General features: G+C 42.7%; 1 protein-coding gene across 3 annotated transcripts; it reads right to left on the minus strand.

Moving 5' to 3' along the window:
• Nucleotides 1-33: 33 nt before the first annotated feature.
• LOC310691003 (uncharacterized protein) lies at nucleotides 34-16,522 on the minus strand. 3 transcript variants are annotated; one of them, XM_083470570.1, is made up of 13 exons: nucleotides 16,367-16,522; nucleotides 15,439-15,606; nucleotides 14,477-14,641; nucleotides 9,801-9,965; nucleotides 8,372-8,536; nucleotides 7,064-7,231; nucleotides 6,088-6,252; nucleotides 5,713-5,880; nucleotides 4,008-4,172; nucleotides 3,345-3,509; nucleotides 1,544-1,681; nucleotides 428-584; nucleotides 34-241 (listed from the first exon to the last, which is right to left on the minus strand). In XM_083470570.1, the coding sequence occupies exons 1-12, from the start codon at nucleotides 16,485-16,487 to the stop codon at nucleotides 448-450; spliced, it is 1,890 nt and encodes a 629-aa protein (XP_083326696.1). In that variant the 5' UTR covers nucleotides 16,488-16,522; the 3' UTR covers nucleotides 34-241; nucleotides 428-447. The 3 variants fall into 3 exon arrangements, with proteins under 3 accessions (XP_083326696.1, XP_083326697.1, XP_083326698.1); XM_083470571.1 differs by lacking the exon at nucleotides 7,064-7,231 and having other exon boundaries at nucleotides 34-584; XM_083470572.1 differs by lacking the exons at nucleotides 7,064-7,231; nucleotides 14,477-14,641; nucleotides 15,439-15,606; nucleotides 16,367-16,522 and adding exons at nucleotides 12,837-13,001; nucleotides 13,406-13,570; nucleotides 14,098-14,256 and having other exon boundaries at nucleotides 34-584.
• Nucleotides 16,523-21,105: the final 4,583 nt, after the last annotated feature.

The following is a 21,105-nucleotide window of genomic DNA, read 5'->3' on the forward strand; positions in this document are numbered from 1 at the left end:
GGAAGGGGGGGGTAGAAGGAGAAGGCATACAGATTGGAAGTCTGAGAGATTTTTTTATTCCCAGCTACAAAACTCATCAAAGTAGGAAAAAGACAGCTGGACTTGGTTCATTTGTTGGTCTTCTTTTTCGTTGACATCCTCATCATTCAGAGTCAGGACCATCCAAACTAAAACTACAAACATCTCAGCAAGACCAGGTAGTTGGTTAGTCAGCTCCTTTGGACACAAACTGAAAAGAGAGCTAAATATATAGGAAGAGTCTCAGCATGTGGGTTAAGATAAAATCTCTTTGCCTCGTCCTACATATGAGACAAAACACATGAACCAGCAACCCCACATGACATGTCTGCTACTAGACTTTACTGCCAATTTCTTCATCTCTGCTTGTCTGGAAGCATCCCTCAGTTCCACTGTGATCCATCCCCACCTGAACTTCCTCTGCTTGAATCAGCACAGAATCCATCTGTTGTCAGTGTCAGCATTGCTAGTGAGGGAACACCAGCTCCTTTTATCTGAGCGTCCTGCTTTGGTGCAGCTGTCGTATGACTTGCCACGAAAGATGAAGGGGAAGACACAGTCCAATTCTGAATGGAAAGAAAGAAAGAAAAAGCGGATTGAAGAGGTTAACCTGAGGGATGGGCAAGTCTATCAATTTCGGTTACTCTCACTGTTTAAGTGCAAATTTCTCCTAATACAGTGGTACTTCAGGTTAAGTACTTAATTCGTTCTGGAGGTCTGTACTTAACCTGAAACTGTTCTTAACCTGAAGCACCACTTTAGCTAATAGGGCCTCCTGCTGCTGCTGAGCCACCAGAGCATGATTTCTGTTCTCATCCTGAAGCAAAGTTCTTAACCTGAAGCACTATTTCTGGGTTAGCAGAGTATGTAACCTGAAGCGTATGTAATCTGAAGTGTATGTAACCCAAGGTACCACTGTACAGTTCTACCTTGTTTGGAATACAAGGCATGGCTTCTGATTGACTGCAGGAAGTTCCTGCAGCCATTCGGAAGCTACGGAAGCCGTGCCGGACATTTGGCTTCCAAAGAACGTTCGCAAACCGGAACACTCACTTCCAGGTTTGTGGCATTTTGGGAGATAAAATGTACGAGTGCCAAGGTGTTTGGCTTCCAAGCTACGACTGTATACACAATTTTGAAAAGTGTATCTTTCTCTTAAGATAACAAATTGGTTATTTTATTTTCACTAGTATATTTTTGTCATCCCTACTTAAGTTTCACACTTTTAGTCTACCATTCCCCATAATTTCTACCTATGACAAGATTATTCAGTGATTTTAAAACCCCTTGTGTTTCAGATGAAAGTTAAGGCACAATCTTGTGCTCCAAAACCACCAGGAAATTGTAAGGCATGACAAATGCCTTAACTTCCATGCCAAGTAAGAAGTAAAGATTTTGTATGGTCTCAACTCATAGGCTCCATGCACCCACACTTCGACCTGGTCTTTAGTCTGACCTGCAAATAGGAACATAAATAACCCCCACCCCACCCTTGACCTTTTATTTGCCCTCCCAATCTGCTTACGGTTGCAGAATCTCCATTTCAAGCCAGTTTGGTAGTCTGGAGTGGTGGCACACCAAGCTTTTCCTTCATGTTTATCCAGGGTGGTGCAGCTTTCATAAGGTTTCCCCTTATAGATAAAAGGGAAGACACAGCCTGTTTCTGAATAGAAAAGAAGGGGGGTGAGAGAGTTGGAGTAAGACCACATTTGCATCTCAGACTACAAATTACTTTAAACAAGCACCATGCCTCCCAGGAATCCCAGGGACCCCAATTATGGGAACATGTTATGTTGAGTTTTCTTAATTCCTTGCAGAATTCCCTCTCTTAGGTTGCTTCCAGGTGACCTGCTTACTGAGCATTTATCCAGATTTGCTTGAAGAAAGCTTACACAGACGTTAGACTATGGCTGGTCTTTATTGAACATTCATTCCAAATTGTTCACAAGGAGGTTAGACAATCTTGATTTGCTTCCACAAAGTTTATACAAAGGCTAACTTAGAGCTTATTTGTTTGTGGAAAGGTTATACAGCAACGAGCATTCATCCTGATTCACACTTTTCACTGCATTTCCCCATTACTTTCCTAACTGCAGAAATTCCAGGTTGGTCCTTTTTGAGGTTCTGGGATCATGGCCATTGCCAGAAAGTGTCTGGTGCCTCTTAGAAACTAGAGCTCCTGTCATTCCTTGGTGACACCATAACAATTAAACTAATTTTAAACCAGAAACAATATTAAGTCACCAACAGCACAAATCAAGAGAACAATGGCATTCACATGGCAAGCATGTTGTTTTCTTCTTCAGTGAGCCTTAGAATAACTGGTTGTGTTCCTGTTACTGCTTGCCTTTTAAAAGGCTTAACCTTGAACTAAAACTCCCTCTTTGTTGATGTCTTTAATATTAGCTCTCCAGATGTTGTTGGACTACAACTCCCATTATCCCTGAATATTTGGCCAAGCTGGCTCTGGATGATGGGTATTGTAGTCCTAACAACAATTGGGACCCAAAGTCAAAGAACACTGCCATAGGAGAAAATAGCTAGATTCCTGCCACGCTGCCTTTCTTCACAGCCACAAAATTTCTTCTTTCTCGTGCATGTATTTTACTTTCACAGGCTTTGCTGCCCTATACAGAGTAGTTACTCTTCAGTTTTACATGGACATAAATGGTTTTTTTAATGACAGTGTCATAATAAGGTACTGAGCAAGCCAGATGAGGAAGCACTCGCTAATCCCAACCCTTCCTTAACACAGAAGGGAGGAGTATTTGCAGCAGATGTTCTACTTTAGAGGGCCATTCATACTTATGGATACAAGGTAGAACAAGGAAGATTCTTCTTGTATAAACAGAAAATATAGTGGTGAGCAATTTGCCACATGTATAAATGTGTGCGGCCCCAGTTTGCTCGTTATATTTTGTTGCAGTAAGGTTACCACAAAGTGATTTTTGCACATGCACCTTTGGTGATGAAAATGGGGGATAGGGGTAGAGTTGGCACTTATATTGCCCTATCACACATTTAAACCTCCAGCACACACAAACAATGAAAACCTCATAGTCAAAATGTGAAAATAATGTGATCAAAAATGAGTGTGGTCACCAAATACATTGGGATTATGTCCCTCATCTAGATGTGATATAAGCAGATCAAGCATCATTAATGAGCTTATCTACTAACAGATAAATGTTGATGCTCTCCTTTGGAAAGCTGTAAATTGCATCCCAAGAAAAAAGGGGGCATGAATTTCCATTTTAATTGCAGTAAAGAATGAGCCTCAGAGAAAAGGTATGTCTCTCCACTTTTCTCCTCTGCCTGTCTCTTACCTGTGATGGTGCAAAACATTGATTTCTTATCTGCATCATAGTTGGCAGTGGTGGCACACCACAGCTTCCCATCAGTCCGTCCATCTTCTGTGCAGCTGCTGTAATTCTTGCCATCAAATATGAATGGAAAGATGCATTTGGGAGGTTCCTTGCTTATATCTGGTCCTGTTTCAAGGAGGAAGGGCGGGGAGAGGCTAATTTTCGGCTAATTATATACACGTTTATGATGCCTGTCCTCCAGGGCCAACTTTACCTGGGGGTGCGGGGCACCCAGGCACCGAATTCTGGGGGGTGCCAACCAGTCCCTCACGATCGGCAGCAGTGAAAAGTAACGGAGCATAAGTCCCCGCCCACCTCCACCATCGCTCTGTTACTCCGTAGCGTCAAATATTCCCGATGAGTCAGGAAACAAAAGCAGTTTTTTCCGCAGCATTGTTGTTACAGGTGAACTTTGAGTTCACTCCCCCTAAACTAAATTTGGGGGCTCTGGGTGGATCTTTGCACCCCAGAAGCACATATGCTAAAGACGGCCCTGCTGTCCTCCTTTGTCTGCAGAGTACGCTCCTCCATAATCCTCCACAGTTCAGTGCTTTTGCATGATCAGACAAAGAGGAACACCCTTCTCCTAAACTAACCCAAACACTTTTGCTGTCCTCTTCCTACCTGTCACATTGCAGTACATCCATTTCTCATCCTTGTCATAGTTGCTGGTGGTGGCGCACCAGAGTTTCCCATCACTCATGCCCTCTTTAGTACATGTGCTGTAGGAGTTGCCCTTGTAGATGAAAGGGAAGGTGCAAGATGGACTCTCTACCTTCAGATCTGGACCTAGGTTTTAAAATTAGAAATAAGGTGGGTGGAGGGATATGTGGGCAAGCCATATCATAATTGATGCCACACAGAGAGAATATGATACCAGCCAATCCAAATAACCATACACAACACCCGAGAAGCTGAATTTTGCTGCATATTTGGGCCCCAAAAACTATTTTGTTCCCTTATATTTAATTTAAGTAAGTAATTCTCCCGTTACTATTTTTTGCTAGATAACAGCGCTTTAATAGATATTTTATTTTTAATATATTTTAATTAAAGATTTCTTGGTTTACAAAAGTATGTCAATGTCTCTTTTTCAAGTTACATTTTCTACAAGTCAGTTTCATTTGTTGAGACATTAGTGTTACATTAGGAAGAAAAGGGGGGAGAGGTAGAGGTGGCCAGGGTGAGTGTGGGTAGAGTCGGGTGGCAATGTTTCTATTTTACCTAATGTATGTGTGGGGTATTATGTCAGCAAACTAGGCCCCTAAAGACCTTCAAAAACCTCCTCCTAACAACAAAGGGATATGGCAAATGGATAGCATCCGCAATATACAAAATACTACTCCACAACCCCCCTAGACGTAATCAAAAAACAATGGGAGGATGACATAGGCTATGATATTAACCCCACTCGGTGGACCAGAATGTGGTTTAAACCTCCCTTTAAATCCATATCAACAAAAAAGAAAGAACTCACAGGTGTTACCAAACACCACTGAAACTAGCACAAATACGCCCAGGAACCTCACCACAATGCTGGAGAAGATGCACCTCCACAGGCACATACCTCCACATGTGGTGGGAATGCCCCAAAATCCAACTACTCTGGACAAGAGCCATATGAGAAATATGCAAAATAACTAAGCAAGTATTAGAAGTGCTTTAGTAGATAGAGAATCCCCACAAGTCAGAAGTTGAGGTCTCTGAATAAATATGACATGCTGAGGGAACAACTAGACACACATATATGGCTGTCTTTTAACATTGGAGTCACTAATTTTTTGGATCAGATCAATGCAGTTCAGTTTTTGTCTTTTTGATTTTTTTGTAAACTAAAGCCCTCTTCATGTTTTCTCCACATGATGTAGTTTCCTACAGGTATAATGTAAAGTGAGGCCATGCCCCCAATATCATACCTCCTGCTCGTTCTTCCCTCTCAACACCCACATGTTAAATATGGATGTCTGGAAAGAATTGTAGTTGTTGTTCCCAAGTAGGTGCTCCACACAATTGTATGGGGCAGCTATACATAAGCAAGACCGTGGGCCAGATGTGGTTCTTCAAACCTCTCTGTCTGACCCTTGAAACTTTCCCCAGGTCACACCTTCTTTCACCCAAACCACACTCCTTGAGTATTTTTACCAAGCTAGAATGTGTACTTGAACTCTGATAATACCTCTCACTTGGCTAGCTAAAGGATAGAAAAGGGCACGTGAACATGTGAAATGGAAATCACTAATCTGCATTCATTCTGTGCCCCTCTGAATCTCCCTGCTGGAAGCTGGTCTCTATTTTCTTTTCCTAGCTTTAGACTTCCTCAGGCCCTTACCTGAGTCCTCCTCACAGAACATCCATTTCTTGTCGACATCATAGTTGCTGGTGGTGGAACACCACAGCTTCCCATCATTCCGCCCACTTGCAGTGCAATTCATATACAACTTGCCCTCAAAGATGAATGGAAAGGCACATTTGGGAGCTTCCTTGCTTATATCTGGTCCTGTTTCAAGAAGGAAGTGGGGGGGGGGAGAGAAGAATGTTGGTAGTTTTAAGCTAATTATATACACTTCTATGATGTCCGTCCTTCTTTGTCTGCAGAGTACTCTCCTTTTTAATCCTCCAGTGCTGCTTGCTTTTGCTTGATCTGACAAAGAGGAACACCCTTCTCCTAAACCAACACAAATACTTTTTGCTGTTCTCTTCCTACCTGTGACATTGCAGTAGACCCATTTCTTATCCACATCATAGTTGCTGGTGGTGGCACACCAGAGTTTCCCATCACTCATGCCTTCTGAAGTGCATGTGCTGTAGGATTGGCCCTTATAGATGAAAGGGAAGACACATGTTGGACTCTCTACCTCTGGATCTGGCCCTGGATGTTAACATAAAAAGAAGTGGGTTCAAACATTTGTGGAGCACCCAAGGAAATATCTCGTGGCAGATTACAGATAGAGAGGATACAACATCCACAGACACCAAGAGCTGCAAGCAGAATCCAGGAAAACGTGGAATGTTGCTTCTTATGCACCACTAGGGACGCAAGAAGGTATTATTTTCCAACCTGCCCTGTATTCATTGCATGTAGCACTGTTTCCATTCTGCTTCAGTTCATCTTCCACCAAAAACTACATTATGTTATTGTTCAATGTGGCAAAATTGTACATAAGTTTGTATGTATTGTAATTTACGTAAGTTTTATAATTAATGACGCTGGTTATTGTGTCATTACGTTATCCCACTCCATTCATTTCAATGCAAATGGAGGGAACTATCATAAAGTACCAGAAACAATAGCAAATACTGATTTTATTCACTGGATTTTTTTCATGGGATGAATAAAAGAACATTGGTGATTTCCACTCCCATTTCCATTTTTACTGAAATTCTCTAACATCCATAGGTGCTGCCCAAATATTTATCTCTTTCCCTTACTCCCATTACTGCTTTGGCACCTGGTGACAGGAACTCATTAGAGGAATGCAGTGGGATCAGGGTGGAAGACCTGGAGCCCACTGTGATGACATACAAACATAACAATTTGTCCCAAGAGTTGCCAACGTATTTAACCAACTTTTAGCAATGGCAATCACTAATCTGCATTCATTCTGTTCCCCTCTGTATCTCACTGCAGGAGGTTTGTCTCTGTTTTCTTCTCCAAGCTTTTGACTTCTTCAGGCCCTTACCTGAGTCCTCCTCGCAGAACTTCCATTTCTTGTCAACATCATAGTTGCTGGTGGTGGAACACCACAACCTCCCATCATTCCGCCCACTTGCAGTGCAGTGGACATACAATTTTCCCTCAAAGATGAATGGAAAGGTGCAAGGTGGACTTTCCACACTCTTGTCAGGTCCTGTCATTAAACAAATAGATTATGTATTCTTAAAGTAGAAATGTTCTCTCAGACGTCTTAACTTATTTTCTTGTTCTGTGATACAAGTCCTATATATTTTAAAGCTCAAATGAAGGACAGAAAGTCTGTGTCTGTCTAGTGATGGTGTCTGTCTGGTGGGGTACTGCTCCTGTCCACTTGCCAGAACCAGGGTGAGATAGGGCAGCACAGCAGTGAGGGTGTAGAAAGCATTGGGTTAGCAGAAGCCAATGCAGACACACATACAGTAGGGTCCACTACCCTTGCCATAGGTGCCAACTCCCTGGGGCCCTGGGTGCCCAAGCACCCAAAAAATTACCCATGAAGGGGCCAGGCACCCACAAATTTCAGTGACAGGGCCATGCAAGCTGCCTGGCACCCATGGCCTCACATACCCACAGTTGCAGGGCCAAGCTGACACTCCTGGCCCTTGCCAAACCAGTGACCTTGCTACCATGCTGCTCCACCCCACTCCACTCCCAGCAAGCAACAGCACTGCCATAGCCAGGAAAGCAACACCCCACCGCGTGTACCACATATGAGTTATTTTTAAAATCCATACAATACAATGCAAATTACAAAACAGAACACTTCAATAGCTGTTCAAGGGTGTTAGTGTAATTCACATAGAAATAAAAAGGTTTAAAATCCATTTGAAAGTTAACAAAGATGGGACCGTAAGTATCCCCTTCAGAACATTTAAAAGAAATTACGGGGTCATCAATGATTAAGCCCCAGTTTCTAGTGTCTACCAGCCTAATGGGCCTTGACAGCAAGCCTTTGAGCAAGCTTCTTGAGGCTTATCTTAAGAACCGGGAAGGTTCCTATGAGCACAGATGGTCCTTCAAATAATCTGGTTGAAATTATTTAGGGGCTTTAAAGATCAATGCCACAATTTTTTAAAAAACAAATTCCCAAAACAAATAGGCAACCAATATAACTGCAACAGTGTCTGTACATTATGTTCTGAATGCCTCCCCCCACTCCTATAATTTCCATGTTCAAAAATCCATGGAGAATTTATCAAGTGTGAAATAGAAGGGTCAGCTGCCCTTTGAATGAAAGAATTCCCCACCTTCTATCCTAAATGAACACAAACTACTCATGTCCTTCTCCTCTTACCTGTGTCATTACAGTACATCCACTTCTTATCTAAATCATAGTTGCTGGTGGTAGCACACCAGCATTTCCCATTGCTCATGCCGTCAGTAGTGCATGCACTGTAGGGCTTGCCATTATAAATGAATGGAAATACACAGGAAGGACCCTCTCCATTTGAGTCTGGCCCTGAATTTGAACAGAAAAAGAAAATGAGTGCAAGCAGGGCTTTTTTAAGCTGGAACTCACCATAACTCAGTTCCAGCACCTCTCAGGTGGGTGCCATTTCCATTATAAGAAAACAAGGGAGGCTTCCTGGTGAGTTCCAGCACCTCTTTTTCTTGCACTCGGGGCAAGGATTTGTGGACCTCTCAAAGCAGAAGCAGTTATCATCTTAGGTTACTTATAGGGAAGATTTTCTATCAGCACACAACCTTCACACTTTCACTCCAGAGTGGAATACACACAATCTGAGATGTACTCGCCTCTGTTCTAAGCAAGGAACAGGACAATGATTTGTTTGATGGTCATCCATGATGAGCTGAAGCTCTTACATCCATGAGCAGAGAAAAAAGTACCTCTAGGCCCTATCATAGGAGGGGGCTGGGAAAACACTGAGAGAGTTGTTGTTTTTTTTAAAAAAATGAAATCAGATGGGGCTGAAATGACATTAAAGTAGATGTGAAGTGAAACTCCCTGTGAAAAACATTCCATAGTCAGTGTGTTACCACTGTGAAGGCCCCAACCCTTACGTCTGATGGCAACTCCTCCTGAATTAACCTATATTGTGCTGCTTTTCTTTTTATTATTCTTGTATAAACTTGCTTTATGTGTTTTTATCATTGTATGATTGTATTGTTGCAACCTGTCCCACGGCCTTATGGTGAAGGGGAAGGTAAGAAATGTTATAAATAAATCCATGCCCACCACCATATTATCCTGCATTCCCAAAGCCCTTTACGCTCCTATCATTATAGGGTGGGATTCAAATATGCCCTAACCCAGACAACTGCCCAGTTCCTGTAAGAAACATAAAGTGTTACGTCCATTCAGTAACCTCTGGATTATTTGTAGATAGGAAGAAAATAAAAACGCATCAGGTCACTGACAAAATACATTGGGTTAAAAAAAATTAAAGGAGGGTTGAGCAGGTAGGATTGGGACTGAAAGCTGGTACTCTTCCAGCTAGCAAGGATAAAGATTATATTCTGAAGTTAGATGTAGCCTATCTAGTGAGACTATCATCCACTGAACAGCTTGTGTGCTGTCATGCTATTGCTTCCTTTAAAACACTGTAATTTTAATGAAATCTTAGCATTTCACTAAACAAGAGGAAACCAATGGGTTCAGAGCTCCTGAGGAACTGAGGAAGTATCTTGGCCCACACCAGTTTGACCATCTGGTACCAATGGGAATGATTAACCTTCACTTCCTCTGTTTTCTCTGAGCTTACCTGAGTCCTGGCAGAACTTCCATTTCTTGTCAGCTTCAAAGTTGCTTGTGGTGGCACACCAGAGATTCCCATCACTCCGCCCATCTGCAGTGCAGCTGAGGTAAAACTTGCCCTTGTAGGTGAATGGGAAGACACAAGGCGGGCTTTCCACACTCTCATCAGGCCCTGGTTTTTGAACAGATAGAAGGAAGAAATGTTCTTAAAGAATGGAACACTTTCACACATACCTTCATTATTCTATTTGCTTGTTCTCCAAGACTTGCTAATTCCATCTCATTTTCCCAATCAGCTTAGCCAATGGTGAGGGATGATGGGAAGTTGAAGAAGACTGAGGTAGACATGGAGGAGAAGCAGTTTATTATGCAGTTCTCGCATTGTATGGGCAATCTATCCAGAAAATAAATTGTATTGAGGAGTTAGTGATCTAACATAGTTGCCTTTCCTGCCTCCGTTCCTTCCCCTTCTTATCTCTTGTTAGCTCTTTGATGGCTGAGAAGTGGGATCATCTTTAGAGAGGTCCTGGTTGCGGGCAGGCGCCCAGCCCGGTTCCTCCCCCCTCCCTGGCATGGGCAGAGTAATGCTTTCATGCCACGGTGGCATCACAATCACCCCAAACCTATTGGCCAATCATTTTTGAGCAGGGGGATTGTGAGGAGTTTAAAAGCGACAGCGTGACATGGCTATGCACCTGATTCACACTGCCAAACACCCACACACCCGCCCTGTAATTTATGTGTTCTCTGGCCTTGCTATGGACATTGGTTGGTCGCCTGTCTTGGGACAGGCGGCAGGTAGGAATTTTTCCATTTGGCAAATTGGCATGGGCCACTTGGTTTGTGCCTACCTCTTAGCAATCGTCACAACATTGTAAGGCTTAGCGGTTAGGCATTGGCTCATTGAATTGTGGGGGAAGTGAGGTCAGCCATCACCTGCCCCTTCATTGACCAAGGGTATTCCATTAAAGGAAGCCAGGGCCTGGTTCCTGTCCAAAGTCTGCTTGAGGGGCTAGGGCCATGCCAGCCCTCTGGGAACACCGAGGAAAGCTATAGGCGGGTTCCCCCGATGTGGCTTCCTATTGGAGTGGCTTACCCTTATTGACTACCTGCAAAGCGGGCAGGAGTCTGATATAGTCTATGCCAATACCGCTCACATTTCTGTAATTCAATAAAGTTGTGGCCTATAATTTTGCCAGTAACCTTAAACTAAATATTCTGTGTCCGTGTGAATTTATTTTAACAAGGGGCTGGTCTGGGGGCCTTGCCACGCAACAGCCTTTAATGCCCTAATCTGTGCAAGGAAGTGATAGTGCTGGGTACCTTCACCTTCTTTGGTGTTAGACATTGTTTGGAGAATGTGAGGCCTTGGGAGAGGTGGCAAATCAATAATCTGCATGTAGCAAGGCGAGCAAGCCACACGGGCTAAAGGGCTATCTATCTATTAATCAGATGGTGTTGAGCAGAGTCTAAGAAGCTCATGCATGGACTGATGGCCTAAGGCTACCTGAGGGAATCACTTTGCCACTTCTTGAGGGCTTCCAAGTGTCAGATTGAGGTGCTTGCTTGGTATGTACAGTGGTACCTCAGTCTCCGAATAGCCCTGTTAACAAACAATTCGGGATACGAACTCTGCAAAACTGGAAGTAGTTGTTCCGGTTAGCGAACTTTGCCTCGGAAGCCAAATGGAAGCCGAATGGTGGAAGGGCACCGGTGGCGGGAGGCCTCAGTAGGGAAAGCATGCCTTGGTTTAAGAACGCTTTGGTTTAAGAACGGACTTCTGGAACGGACTAAGTTTGTAAACCGAGGTACCACTGTATAGATTACTTGCTGTTTAGAATAAAATCTTTAATCTTCTCACTCACTTGTGTTTTGTATTACTTCTGGATCTCATTTATTTATTTATCTCATTTTCATTCGCCTGGCCTTGGCTTGGAGCCAATTTGATTCCCTCCCCCCCATTTTCTTTTTTCTTTTCCTTCTCCTGCAATGAGGCTACATTTTAATATTTTAATGTTCCATTATTTTAATGTTGTATTTTATTTTTGTTTTTAAGTTGTAATCATTCATCTTGTTTTTATTATTGCTTGTAAGCCGCTCTGAGCCCGGCCTTGGCTGGGGAGGGCGGGATATAAATAAAAAATTATTATTATTATTATTATTATTATTATTATTATTATTATTATTTAAAAGAACCACCTTGCATTTGGCAAGACATAAATTTATAACTTCCCTTTTCCATCCAAATCTGGAAGCTCCAAGTGAATGGAAACGTTATAATGCATGTAATGAACAATGAAGCAAAACATTGTATGAAATTACAAAAAAGAAAAGAAAAGAAAGCAACACATTGCACTAATCAAACTACAACATCACATAAATGTCACATGATAATGCCTAACTATATCACCAAAAGGACACAAAAACGCAAATGATTGCCAAAACTACGTGACACAGCCAGGGCTAGCCCACCCAAGAGCCAGTGATAGCAGAACCTGACTACTCCAGAAAGGAAAAAGGCTCATAGCTCAGTGGTAGGCCAACTGCTTTGCATGCAGATGACTCCAGAATGAACCTCTAGCAACTGCAAGCAAGGTTGCCTGCCTGAAACCCTGAAGAGCTGCTGCCAAGTGATATAGAAAACACTGAGCTAGTATTTCAAATGGTCTTACTCAATATATGTAGAAGCTTCCTATGTTGTGTTGTTCTCTTCCTGTGAAATTACAGAACATCCATTAGTTTTAGGCTAATTCTATACACCTCTATGACGTCTGTCCTTCTTTGTCTCCAGAGTGCTCTCTTCCTTAAACCCCCACAGTTCCTTGCTTTTGCATGATCAGACAAAGAGGAACACCCTTCTCCTAAACCAGGCATGGCCAAACTTGGCCCTCCAGCTGTTTTGGGACTACAGTTCCCATCATCCCTGACCATTGGTCTGTTAGCGAGGGATGATGGGAGTTGTAGTCTCAAAATAGCTGGAGGGCCAAGTTTGGCCATGCCTGTCCTAAACCAACACAAACACCTTTTGCTGTTCTCTTTCTACCTGTCACATTGCAGTACATCCATTTCTTATCCACATCATAGTTGCTCGTGGTGCCACACCAGAGTTTCCCATCACTCATGCCTTCTGAAGTGCATGTGCTGTAGGATAGGCCCTTGTAGATGAAAGGGAAGACACAGGTTGGACTCTCTACCTCTGGATCTGGCCCTGGATGTTAACATAAAAAAGTGGGTTCAAACATTTGTGGAGCACCCAAGAAAATATCTCGTGTCAGATTACAGATAGAGAAGATATAACATCCACAGACACCAAGAGCTGCAAGCAGAATCCAGGAAAAAGTGGAATGTTGCTTCTTAAGTACCACTAGGGATGCAAGAAGGTGCTGTTCATTGCATGCAGCACTGTTTCCATTCTGCTTCAGTTCATCTTCCACCAAAAAGTACATTATGTTATTGTTCACTGTGGCAAAATTGTGTAATTTACATAAATTATATAATGAATGACGCAGATTATGTTGTATTTACATTATCCCATTCCATTCATTTCAATGCAAATGGAGGGAAATGTCAAAAAGTATCATTTGCAGTCTACATATGCCCTTCTCCTCTTACCTGTGTCATTACAGTACATCCACTTCTTATCTAAATCATAGTTGCTGGTGGTAGCACACCAGCATTTCCCATCACTCATGCCATCAGTGGTACATGCACTGTAGGATTTGCCATTATAAATGAATGGAAATACACAAGAAGGACCCTCTCCATTTGAATCTGGCCCTGAATTTGAAAGGAAAAAGAAAATGGGTGTAAGCAGGGCTTTTTCAGCTGGAACTCACTGGAACTCAGTTCCATCAACTCTCAGGTGGGTACCATTGCCATTATAAAAAAACAAAGGGGGCTTCCGGGTGAGTTCCAGCACCTCTTTTTCTAGAAAAATAGGACTGGGGTCAAGGATTTGTGGACCTCTTAGAGCAGAAGCAGTTATCATCTTAGGTTACTTAGAGAAAGATTTTCTATCAGCACACAACCTGCACACTTTCACTCCAGAGTGGAATACATACAATCTGAGATGTACTCGCCTCTGTTCTAAGCAAGGAACAGGACAATGATTTGTTTGATGGTCATCCATGATGAGCTGAAGCTCTTACATCCATGAGCAGAGAAAAAAGTTGCTCTAGGGCATTTCTTTTCAGCTTCATAGTTGCTTGTGGTGGCACACCAGAGTCTCCCATCACTCCACCCATCTGCAGGAGAACACCCTTCTCCTAAACCAACACAAACACTTTTTGCTGTTCTCTTCCTACCTGTGACATTGCAATACACCCATTTCTTATCCACATCATAGTTGCTTGTGGTGGCACACCAAAGATTCCCATCACTCATGCCTTCTGAAGTGCATGTGCTGTAGGATAGGCCCTTGTAAATGAAGGGGAAAACACACGTTGGACTCTCTGCCTTTGAATCTGGCCCTGGATGTTAATATAAAAAGACGTGAGTTTAAACATCTGCGGAGCACCCAAGAAAATATCTTGTGTCAGATTATAGATAGAGAAGATATAACATCCACAGACACCCAGAGCTGCAAGCAGCATCCAGGAAAATGTGGAATGTTGCTTCTCAAGCAACAAAGAGGAACACCCTTCTCCTAAACCAACCCAAACACTTTTGCTGTCCTCTTCCTACCTGTGACATTGCAGTACATCCATTTCTCATCCGTGTCATAGTTGCTGGTGGTGGCACACCAGTGTTTCCCATCACTCATGCCCTCTGTAGTACATGTGCTATAGGAGTTGCCCTTGTAGATGAAAGGGAAGGTGCAAGATGGACTCTCTACCTTCACATCTGGACCTAGGTTTTAAAATTAGAAATAAGGTGGATGGAGGGATATGTGGGCAATCCATATCATAACTGATGCCACAGAGAGAGGAAATGATATCAGCCAATTTAGTATACTAAAAACCTCTTCATGTTTTCTCCACATGATGTAGTCTTCTACAGGTATAATGAAAAGTGAGGCCATGCCCCCAATATCATACCTCCTGCTCGTTCTTCTGCCTCAACACCCACATGGATGTCTAGAAAGAGTTGTAGTTGTTGTTCCCAGGTAGGTGCTCCACACAATTGTATGGGGCAGCTATACATAAGCAAGACTGTGAGCCAGATGTGGTCCTCCAAACCTCTCTTGAAACTTTCCCCAGGACATACCCTCTTTCACCCAAGCCACACCCCTTGAGTATTTTTACCAAGCTGGAATATGTACTTCAACTCTGATAATGCCTCTCACTTGGCTGGATGGAGGATAGAGAAGGGTACATGAACATGTGCAAAAACTAGCCTATCTTACAATAGAGAAAATTTACATTCATTGCTCTACCCACTTTTGCTTCTGGTTTCATTCACCACTGGAAGGTTGCCCAGAAAGTAACAAGGAACTCTGTCTGAAAGGGATTCTCCATCCCTGACAAGGGGGTGGTCCAGAAAAGGCACAGCCTCAGGGATATGGCCAGCAGCATAACCTGATCTACCTGTAGGAGCCCTACACACATGTTGTTGTTTTTAATGTGACTTTTGAATCTACAAAATAAAATAAATAGATATGGCCCCTGCTTGGCTTGTTTCTTCCTCCTGCCTTTAGCTTCTCTTACCTGGCTCTTCTGGACATAACTTCAGCTTCTTGTCTGTATCATAGTCGCCTGTGGTGGCACACCATGGCTTCTTATCTCTCCGCCCATCTGTGGTGCAGCTGTAGTAAAACTGTCTCTTAAAGATGAATGGGAAGATGCAAGGTGGACTTTCTGCAATCTCATCAGGGCCTGATTTTTTTACCATGCAAAAGAAATATACAGTATGTCAGGGAGGGATTGGAGTTAATCAGAGATATCCTTGTGCTAGAGAAACCATCAGCCTCAACTTTCCATCCCTCTCTGAATCAGGACAATATATTTCAAGATATATAAAAGCAGCCCTTTTCACATAAGGAAAATAAAGAAGAGCCCTGTTGGATCAGGGCAAAAGCCCAACAAGATCCTGTTTAAACAGTGGCCTGGTATTCAGGGATGTGGCAGGATGGGTGGAGAATGAATTAACTTTGGTGAGCACAACACACTGGTTAAACCAGGCATATGAACTGCCTCTGACAGTAGTTGTATTGCTAGGAATGGTTGGACAGAAGAAGAAAAATCATTCTAATTGGCCTGTTTGGATTTCCATACATTCATGGCCACATATTATGGCCATATTAGAGCCTCACCTCTCACATCTCATATGTGAAAAAGGAAGTGAATGGCAGAAATTGGGAAAATTCAGTATTTCTCACCTATCCACCACTTTTCTTGTTGAAATTGGGCATGCCCTTTCTACAGGATTGAAATAGTTCTATGTTTGAACACAGGGGGACTCTGCCATATACATCCAGTTTGGCTTGCACTTTTGGAAAAAGGATTCTGTGGGATGTGCCGCCTTCTTATAAGCATTTCACAGAAAGCTGCCTCCATCTTGTTCTGTATTGTGTAATCTACCTGGCATCCCATCTCTCACCACTAAACTTTTTCCTGTCCCTCCCATCCTTCCTACCTGAAGGCTCGCAGTATGTCCATTGCAGGTCCGCATTATAGTCTGCTGTGAGAGAGCACCAGGGCTTTTTCTGGGACATTCCATGTGTTGTGCAGGACTCATAGAGCTTGCCGTTGTACATGAAAGGAAAGGCACAAAGGTCCTTGGGCTCAGCAGCTGCATCTGAGCAGGAATGGGGAGGCAAAGTTCACAAGACCAAAAGAGAAGATCATTATGCATGCTTGTAGTCCCGTATCCCAGCATGGATTGCACTGTGCACATCATGAATTTTCTGCCACAGAATCAAACTATGATTTGATGTGCTGTTAGAAACCTTCCTATAGACTGGGGCATTGAGTTGTGTGCATTGTCAAAGGGAAAGGGTTGTGGAGGTGAAAGGCAAGCTACAAACAAAGTCATGTACAGGTCAGAATTTGATAGCCGTCATGATACTGTTCCTGAGTTGGATGTGGGAACAACCAGGGCATTTGAGTCTGCTGCAGGCTGTGTGGCACAGATTAGACCCTTTCTGCCCATTTGCTTCCCTGGTGGCTCTGCACGGTGATGGTAAAGATTCACCTGTTAATTAATGTATACGAGGGCATAGGGAAGCCACTGTGCAAGTCAAACCCTTTGCCAGTTTCAATACCTGTGTTGTCTGGCTATATGCCCCAGTGCTTGGATGCTGATTGTCAGTTCACACATGCGTAAAAATAACTTTTTGTGTAGTTGTGAGCAGAAGAAGTGATGTACTTATTCTCTTCTCACTCTTTTAAGTTTCTTAAAACTGCCATTTTAAATAAATATTTGATAAAATATTTTAAGTTTTGAAAATAAAACAGTTGATGCTAACTTTTAACATCTCCAATAAAATGAATACCAGTTGTTTTATTATTGTTGTTGTTGTTGTTGTTGTTGTTGAACATATGCCCTGCCCTTCCTTCAAAAGGAGCCCAGTGTACTTTTCATACCCATTTGGATCCCTTCCACCAAACCCAACACAAACATATATGCTGCTTTCCTCCTACCTGTGACAGTACAATACACCCATTTCTTATCAACGTCATAATTACTGGTGTTTGCACACCACAATTTCCCATCACTCATGCCTTCATTAGTGCATGTGCTGTAGGACTTGCCCTTGTAGATAAAGGGGAAGACACATAATGGGTTTTCCGAAGCTGGAGCTGGCCCTGGATTTTAAAATAAAAAGAAGGCAAATGTGAGGATTTGTAGACCACCTAGAGTAGGAACATGTGAAACTGTGTTGTGCTGAATTGGACCAAGGGGTGGAAGAGACATTTAATTTTGCTTGCATTTTAATAAGTAATCTGCACTTCTCAAAACAATACGAGAACCGAGACAAATATATTTTTCAAAATTCGCACTTCCCTGAATTTTGTAATACAGTCCTCCAACCAATGTGTATATCAAACCAAATATATTAGTGAAAATTACATCCAAGCATGCATTAAATTATGTGGAATTGCTTTCAAAAAAAATGCTATTTACTAAAAAATTGCTTCAAAAGATAAATTTGGTCAAAATATTGATGAATTTTCATGAATATATCTCAAATTCACAATGACAACAGTGTTAAGAATTATTTAAAATATAGGTCAGTTAAGACAAATAAAAAACACCAGTATAAACTACAACACAGCTAAATGGGGTTCTACCTTCTTAATTAGCTCCTCAAGAAAATGGGGTGAAACGAAGATGGACTGTTAAAAGAACCATTTTTCATGCTGAGATTCCTCCCCTCCATATTTTTGGCATTCTCCAGGTGCCATTTTCTTTCTCCTAGAGTGCCTCTGGAGCATCAAAAGCAATGTCTTCAACCATAAAAAGAGTGTCATGCAAAAATTCCTAGCCTACGCCAAGTCTTCCTAGGGCCAAATTAGGTATGAAGTAGTACTTCAACACAAGACTCCTACAATCACATAGAAAGGAGAGGTGAGGGGGGGTGACTGACAGAAAGGATGCACAGTTTGGAGCACACAGCCCTCCCCATAACTTCTCTCCCTGAGTGCTTCTCTCCTCCATTGCACCTTGATGCTGTAATTGTCCTCAGCTGGCGAATGGGGGAAGCTTGCAGAAAGAGGTTGAGGGAACTAAGAGGTAGGCTTGAGTGCTGAGGTTCAGAAACTCTGATCATGCCCACCCCTTTAGGAAATCTCCCCTTTCTATATGATTGGAGCAGTCCTGTGGTGAAACAGACCTAACTGTTGTCATCACCTCTAGCTGGATCACAGAAAAGTGTTCCTGGTGGGATCCTGCCTCTTCCCTACCAAGCTTACAGCTTTCAAAAGAATGTAAGGAAAGCCTGCTGGATCACACCAACGGCCCATCTGGTTCGGCCTCCTGTTTTCCCAGTGGCCAACCAGATGCCCAGGGGAAACCCATAACCCAGACCCAAGCCCAACAGCATTCCCCCCCCCCTGTGGCTTCCAGCAATAGGGATTCAGAAGCAGTACTGCTTCCACCCATAGAGGCAGAGAGTAGCCATCGTGGTTAGTAGTCATTTCTCTTACCTGAGGGCTCACAGTAAGTCCACTTCAAGTCAATGTCATAGTTGTTGGTAAGGGAGCACCAGGGCTTTTTGTTAGAAATCCCATCTGTTGTGCATGCCGAGTAGGATGTACTGTTGTAGGTGAAAGGAAAGACACACGGGCCCTTGGGATTGGCATCTAGTCCTGAGGAGGGGAGACAAAGACAGTGTTCCCCCTACCCTTGAGGGAAATGTTGGTACAAGAAGCATAAATACAAGTGTACTCCAGTGGATAGTGTGTTCAACTTGGATTCCTGGGTAAAACACTCAACTCAGCCTATTCTCAAGAGCATAAAGCAGGGGTGGGAAACTGATGGCCCTCTAGATGTTGCTGGACTACAACTCCCATCTTTCCTTGACCATTAAGTCATGTTCTCTGGGACTGATAGGAGTTGGAGTCCAACAACAATAACAGAATCATAGGTCAACCACCCCTGCCATCGACTGTTCTGCACATATCTGCTTCCTTTTCCCAGAATGCATGGCACTATAAGGGATTCTTTTTCTCCCAAACTACAATTTGGCAAGTCGTCACAAAACGCACACACACACACTTTTTAGAAATCACCTATTCTTTTGATTGTGTATTGTTCTAACCCCTAAACATTTTGTGAATCTAAGTTTGGCCTCATTGAGGGGCAGTATTTCAATATGAGTAGGGAAATGAGAGTAGCCCTAAACTTTTTTTTAGAAAAGAAAGAACTGGTTCTAACTGATTATAAGCTCGTATTTTATATTGTTGTAACTTGCCCTGGAACCTTATAGTGAAGACCAGGTAAGACATTTGAATCATAACAACAATGGGTTTGAAGTACTGTAGGCGAAACAACAACATTGCAAGTTGGGAGTTGAATGGTAATGGAAGGCAAAAAATGCAGTCAGTGATAACTAAAGCTTAAATGTATAATTCAGTAGGCATTTATTTTACCATAGTAGATAGGTGGTGTCAAGAGGGATGGTTGTGGTTTGAGGAGGAAAGAGAGAAAAGCTAAGGGGCTCACTGATACCTTGTGCCCCAGGACCCCCAGAAACCTGGAGCTGGCCCTGCCTGAAGTTGACCTTGCCCTCTGAGTCTTCTCTTAATCATGAAAAAACATTTTCTTTCCCCAGGTCTCCCTTAATATTGTAACTGATGACTCAGAAGTCTTTATCTCCCATTTCCCTCTGGAGTGCCAATACTAATAGCAGTCATGTTCCCTCAGTTTTCTTACTGATGTCAGCACAGAAGCTCCATTCAAGGTCCTTGTCATAGTTTCTCGTGGTGGCACACCAGAATACACCTTTCTCCTCATCAGTGCAGGTGTAGAATGTCCGATTCTTGTAGATGAAGGGGAAAATGCAGGGCTTGCCTCCAGAGTTGCCACCGTACTCTGAAAATGTGGAAGGAACAAGCCGCAATGTGAAGAACAGTAGTGCCAGTGGCATAGGAAAAGGTGGCACTGCTCACTTGACTTCCCAGTGTGACACGTCACTGATGCTTACCAAGAAGTTGGGGAGTAGGCCAGACAACAGAGACCTTACATATCCATATATTTGTGAAATTCCATAAATGCAAAATATTCATAGGAAATGCTTTGAGAAGTGTGTGTATTGGGGAATTCTCAGACAAAAATAAAAGTCAAAATTGGGAGAAATTTCTACTAAAATGCTGGCAAAACTTGCATGAGAGAGAAAATTTGCAAACTGATGTGGAAATGTATAGAACTGAACTTAATGACTGAGAAAAATGAGAAACTGAAATGAACAAGGTGCACCCATCACTATTAAGGCATCATATAAAGCTTGAGTCACTGTTCAGGAAAAAAATACTAATTCTAGCAGTATTATGGACTACCCACCTTGGAGAGAACAGCGCTTCCATTGGCCATCCTTGTCATAGTTAGGAGTTGTGCCACACCACAACTGTTCATCAATAGCCCCATCCTTCGTGCATGATGAGTAGGATCTACCATCAAAAATGAAAGGGAAGCTGCAAGATGGAGGACCTTAAAGGAAAAGTAAGAAATTGAGAGGCTGTCAGTATAAGCTAATCTAAGAATCATGGCCAAGTAAAAGTTGCAGGATATAGCCCTGTTCACTTAAGTATGGAAAAAGGTTCTCCACATTCATCTCTGCTGCAAGTGTGGGGTTTCTCCTGCCTTGAGATTAAGGACACCCCTATTTACGTAAAACTTCATCTGGATATCAGGGGAGTATTGCAATCAATTGA

Source organism: Podarcis liolepis, assembly GCF_965112155.1.
Source record: "Podarcis liolepis genome assembly, chromosome: 13".
NCBI lineage: Eukaryota > Metazoa > Chordata > Lepidosauria > Squamata > Lacertidae > Podarcis > Podarcis liolepis.

Coding starts and splice junctions, on each gene's coding strand:
- LOC310691003 (XM_083470570.1), bottom strand. CDS start 16,487: ATGTACAACGGCAAGCTCTATGAGTCCTGCACAACACATGGAATGTCC. Junction 9,966..14,476: donor GATGTACTGCAATGTCACAG/GTAGGAAGAGGA, acceptor TTCAAAAACCAG/GGCCTGATGAGAGTGTGGAA. Junction 3,510..4,007: donor GATGTACTGCAATGTGACAG/GTAGGAAGAGGA, acceptor TCCTTGAAACAG/GACCAGATATAAGCAAGGAA.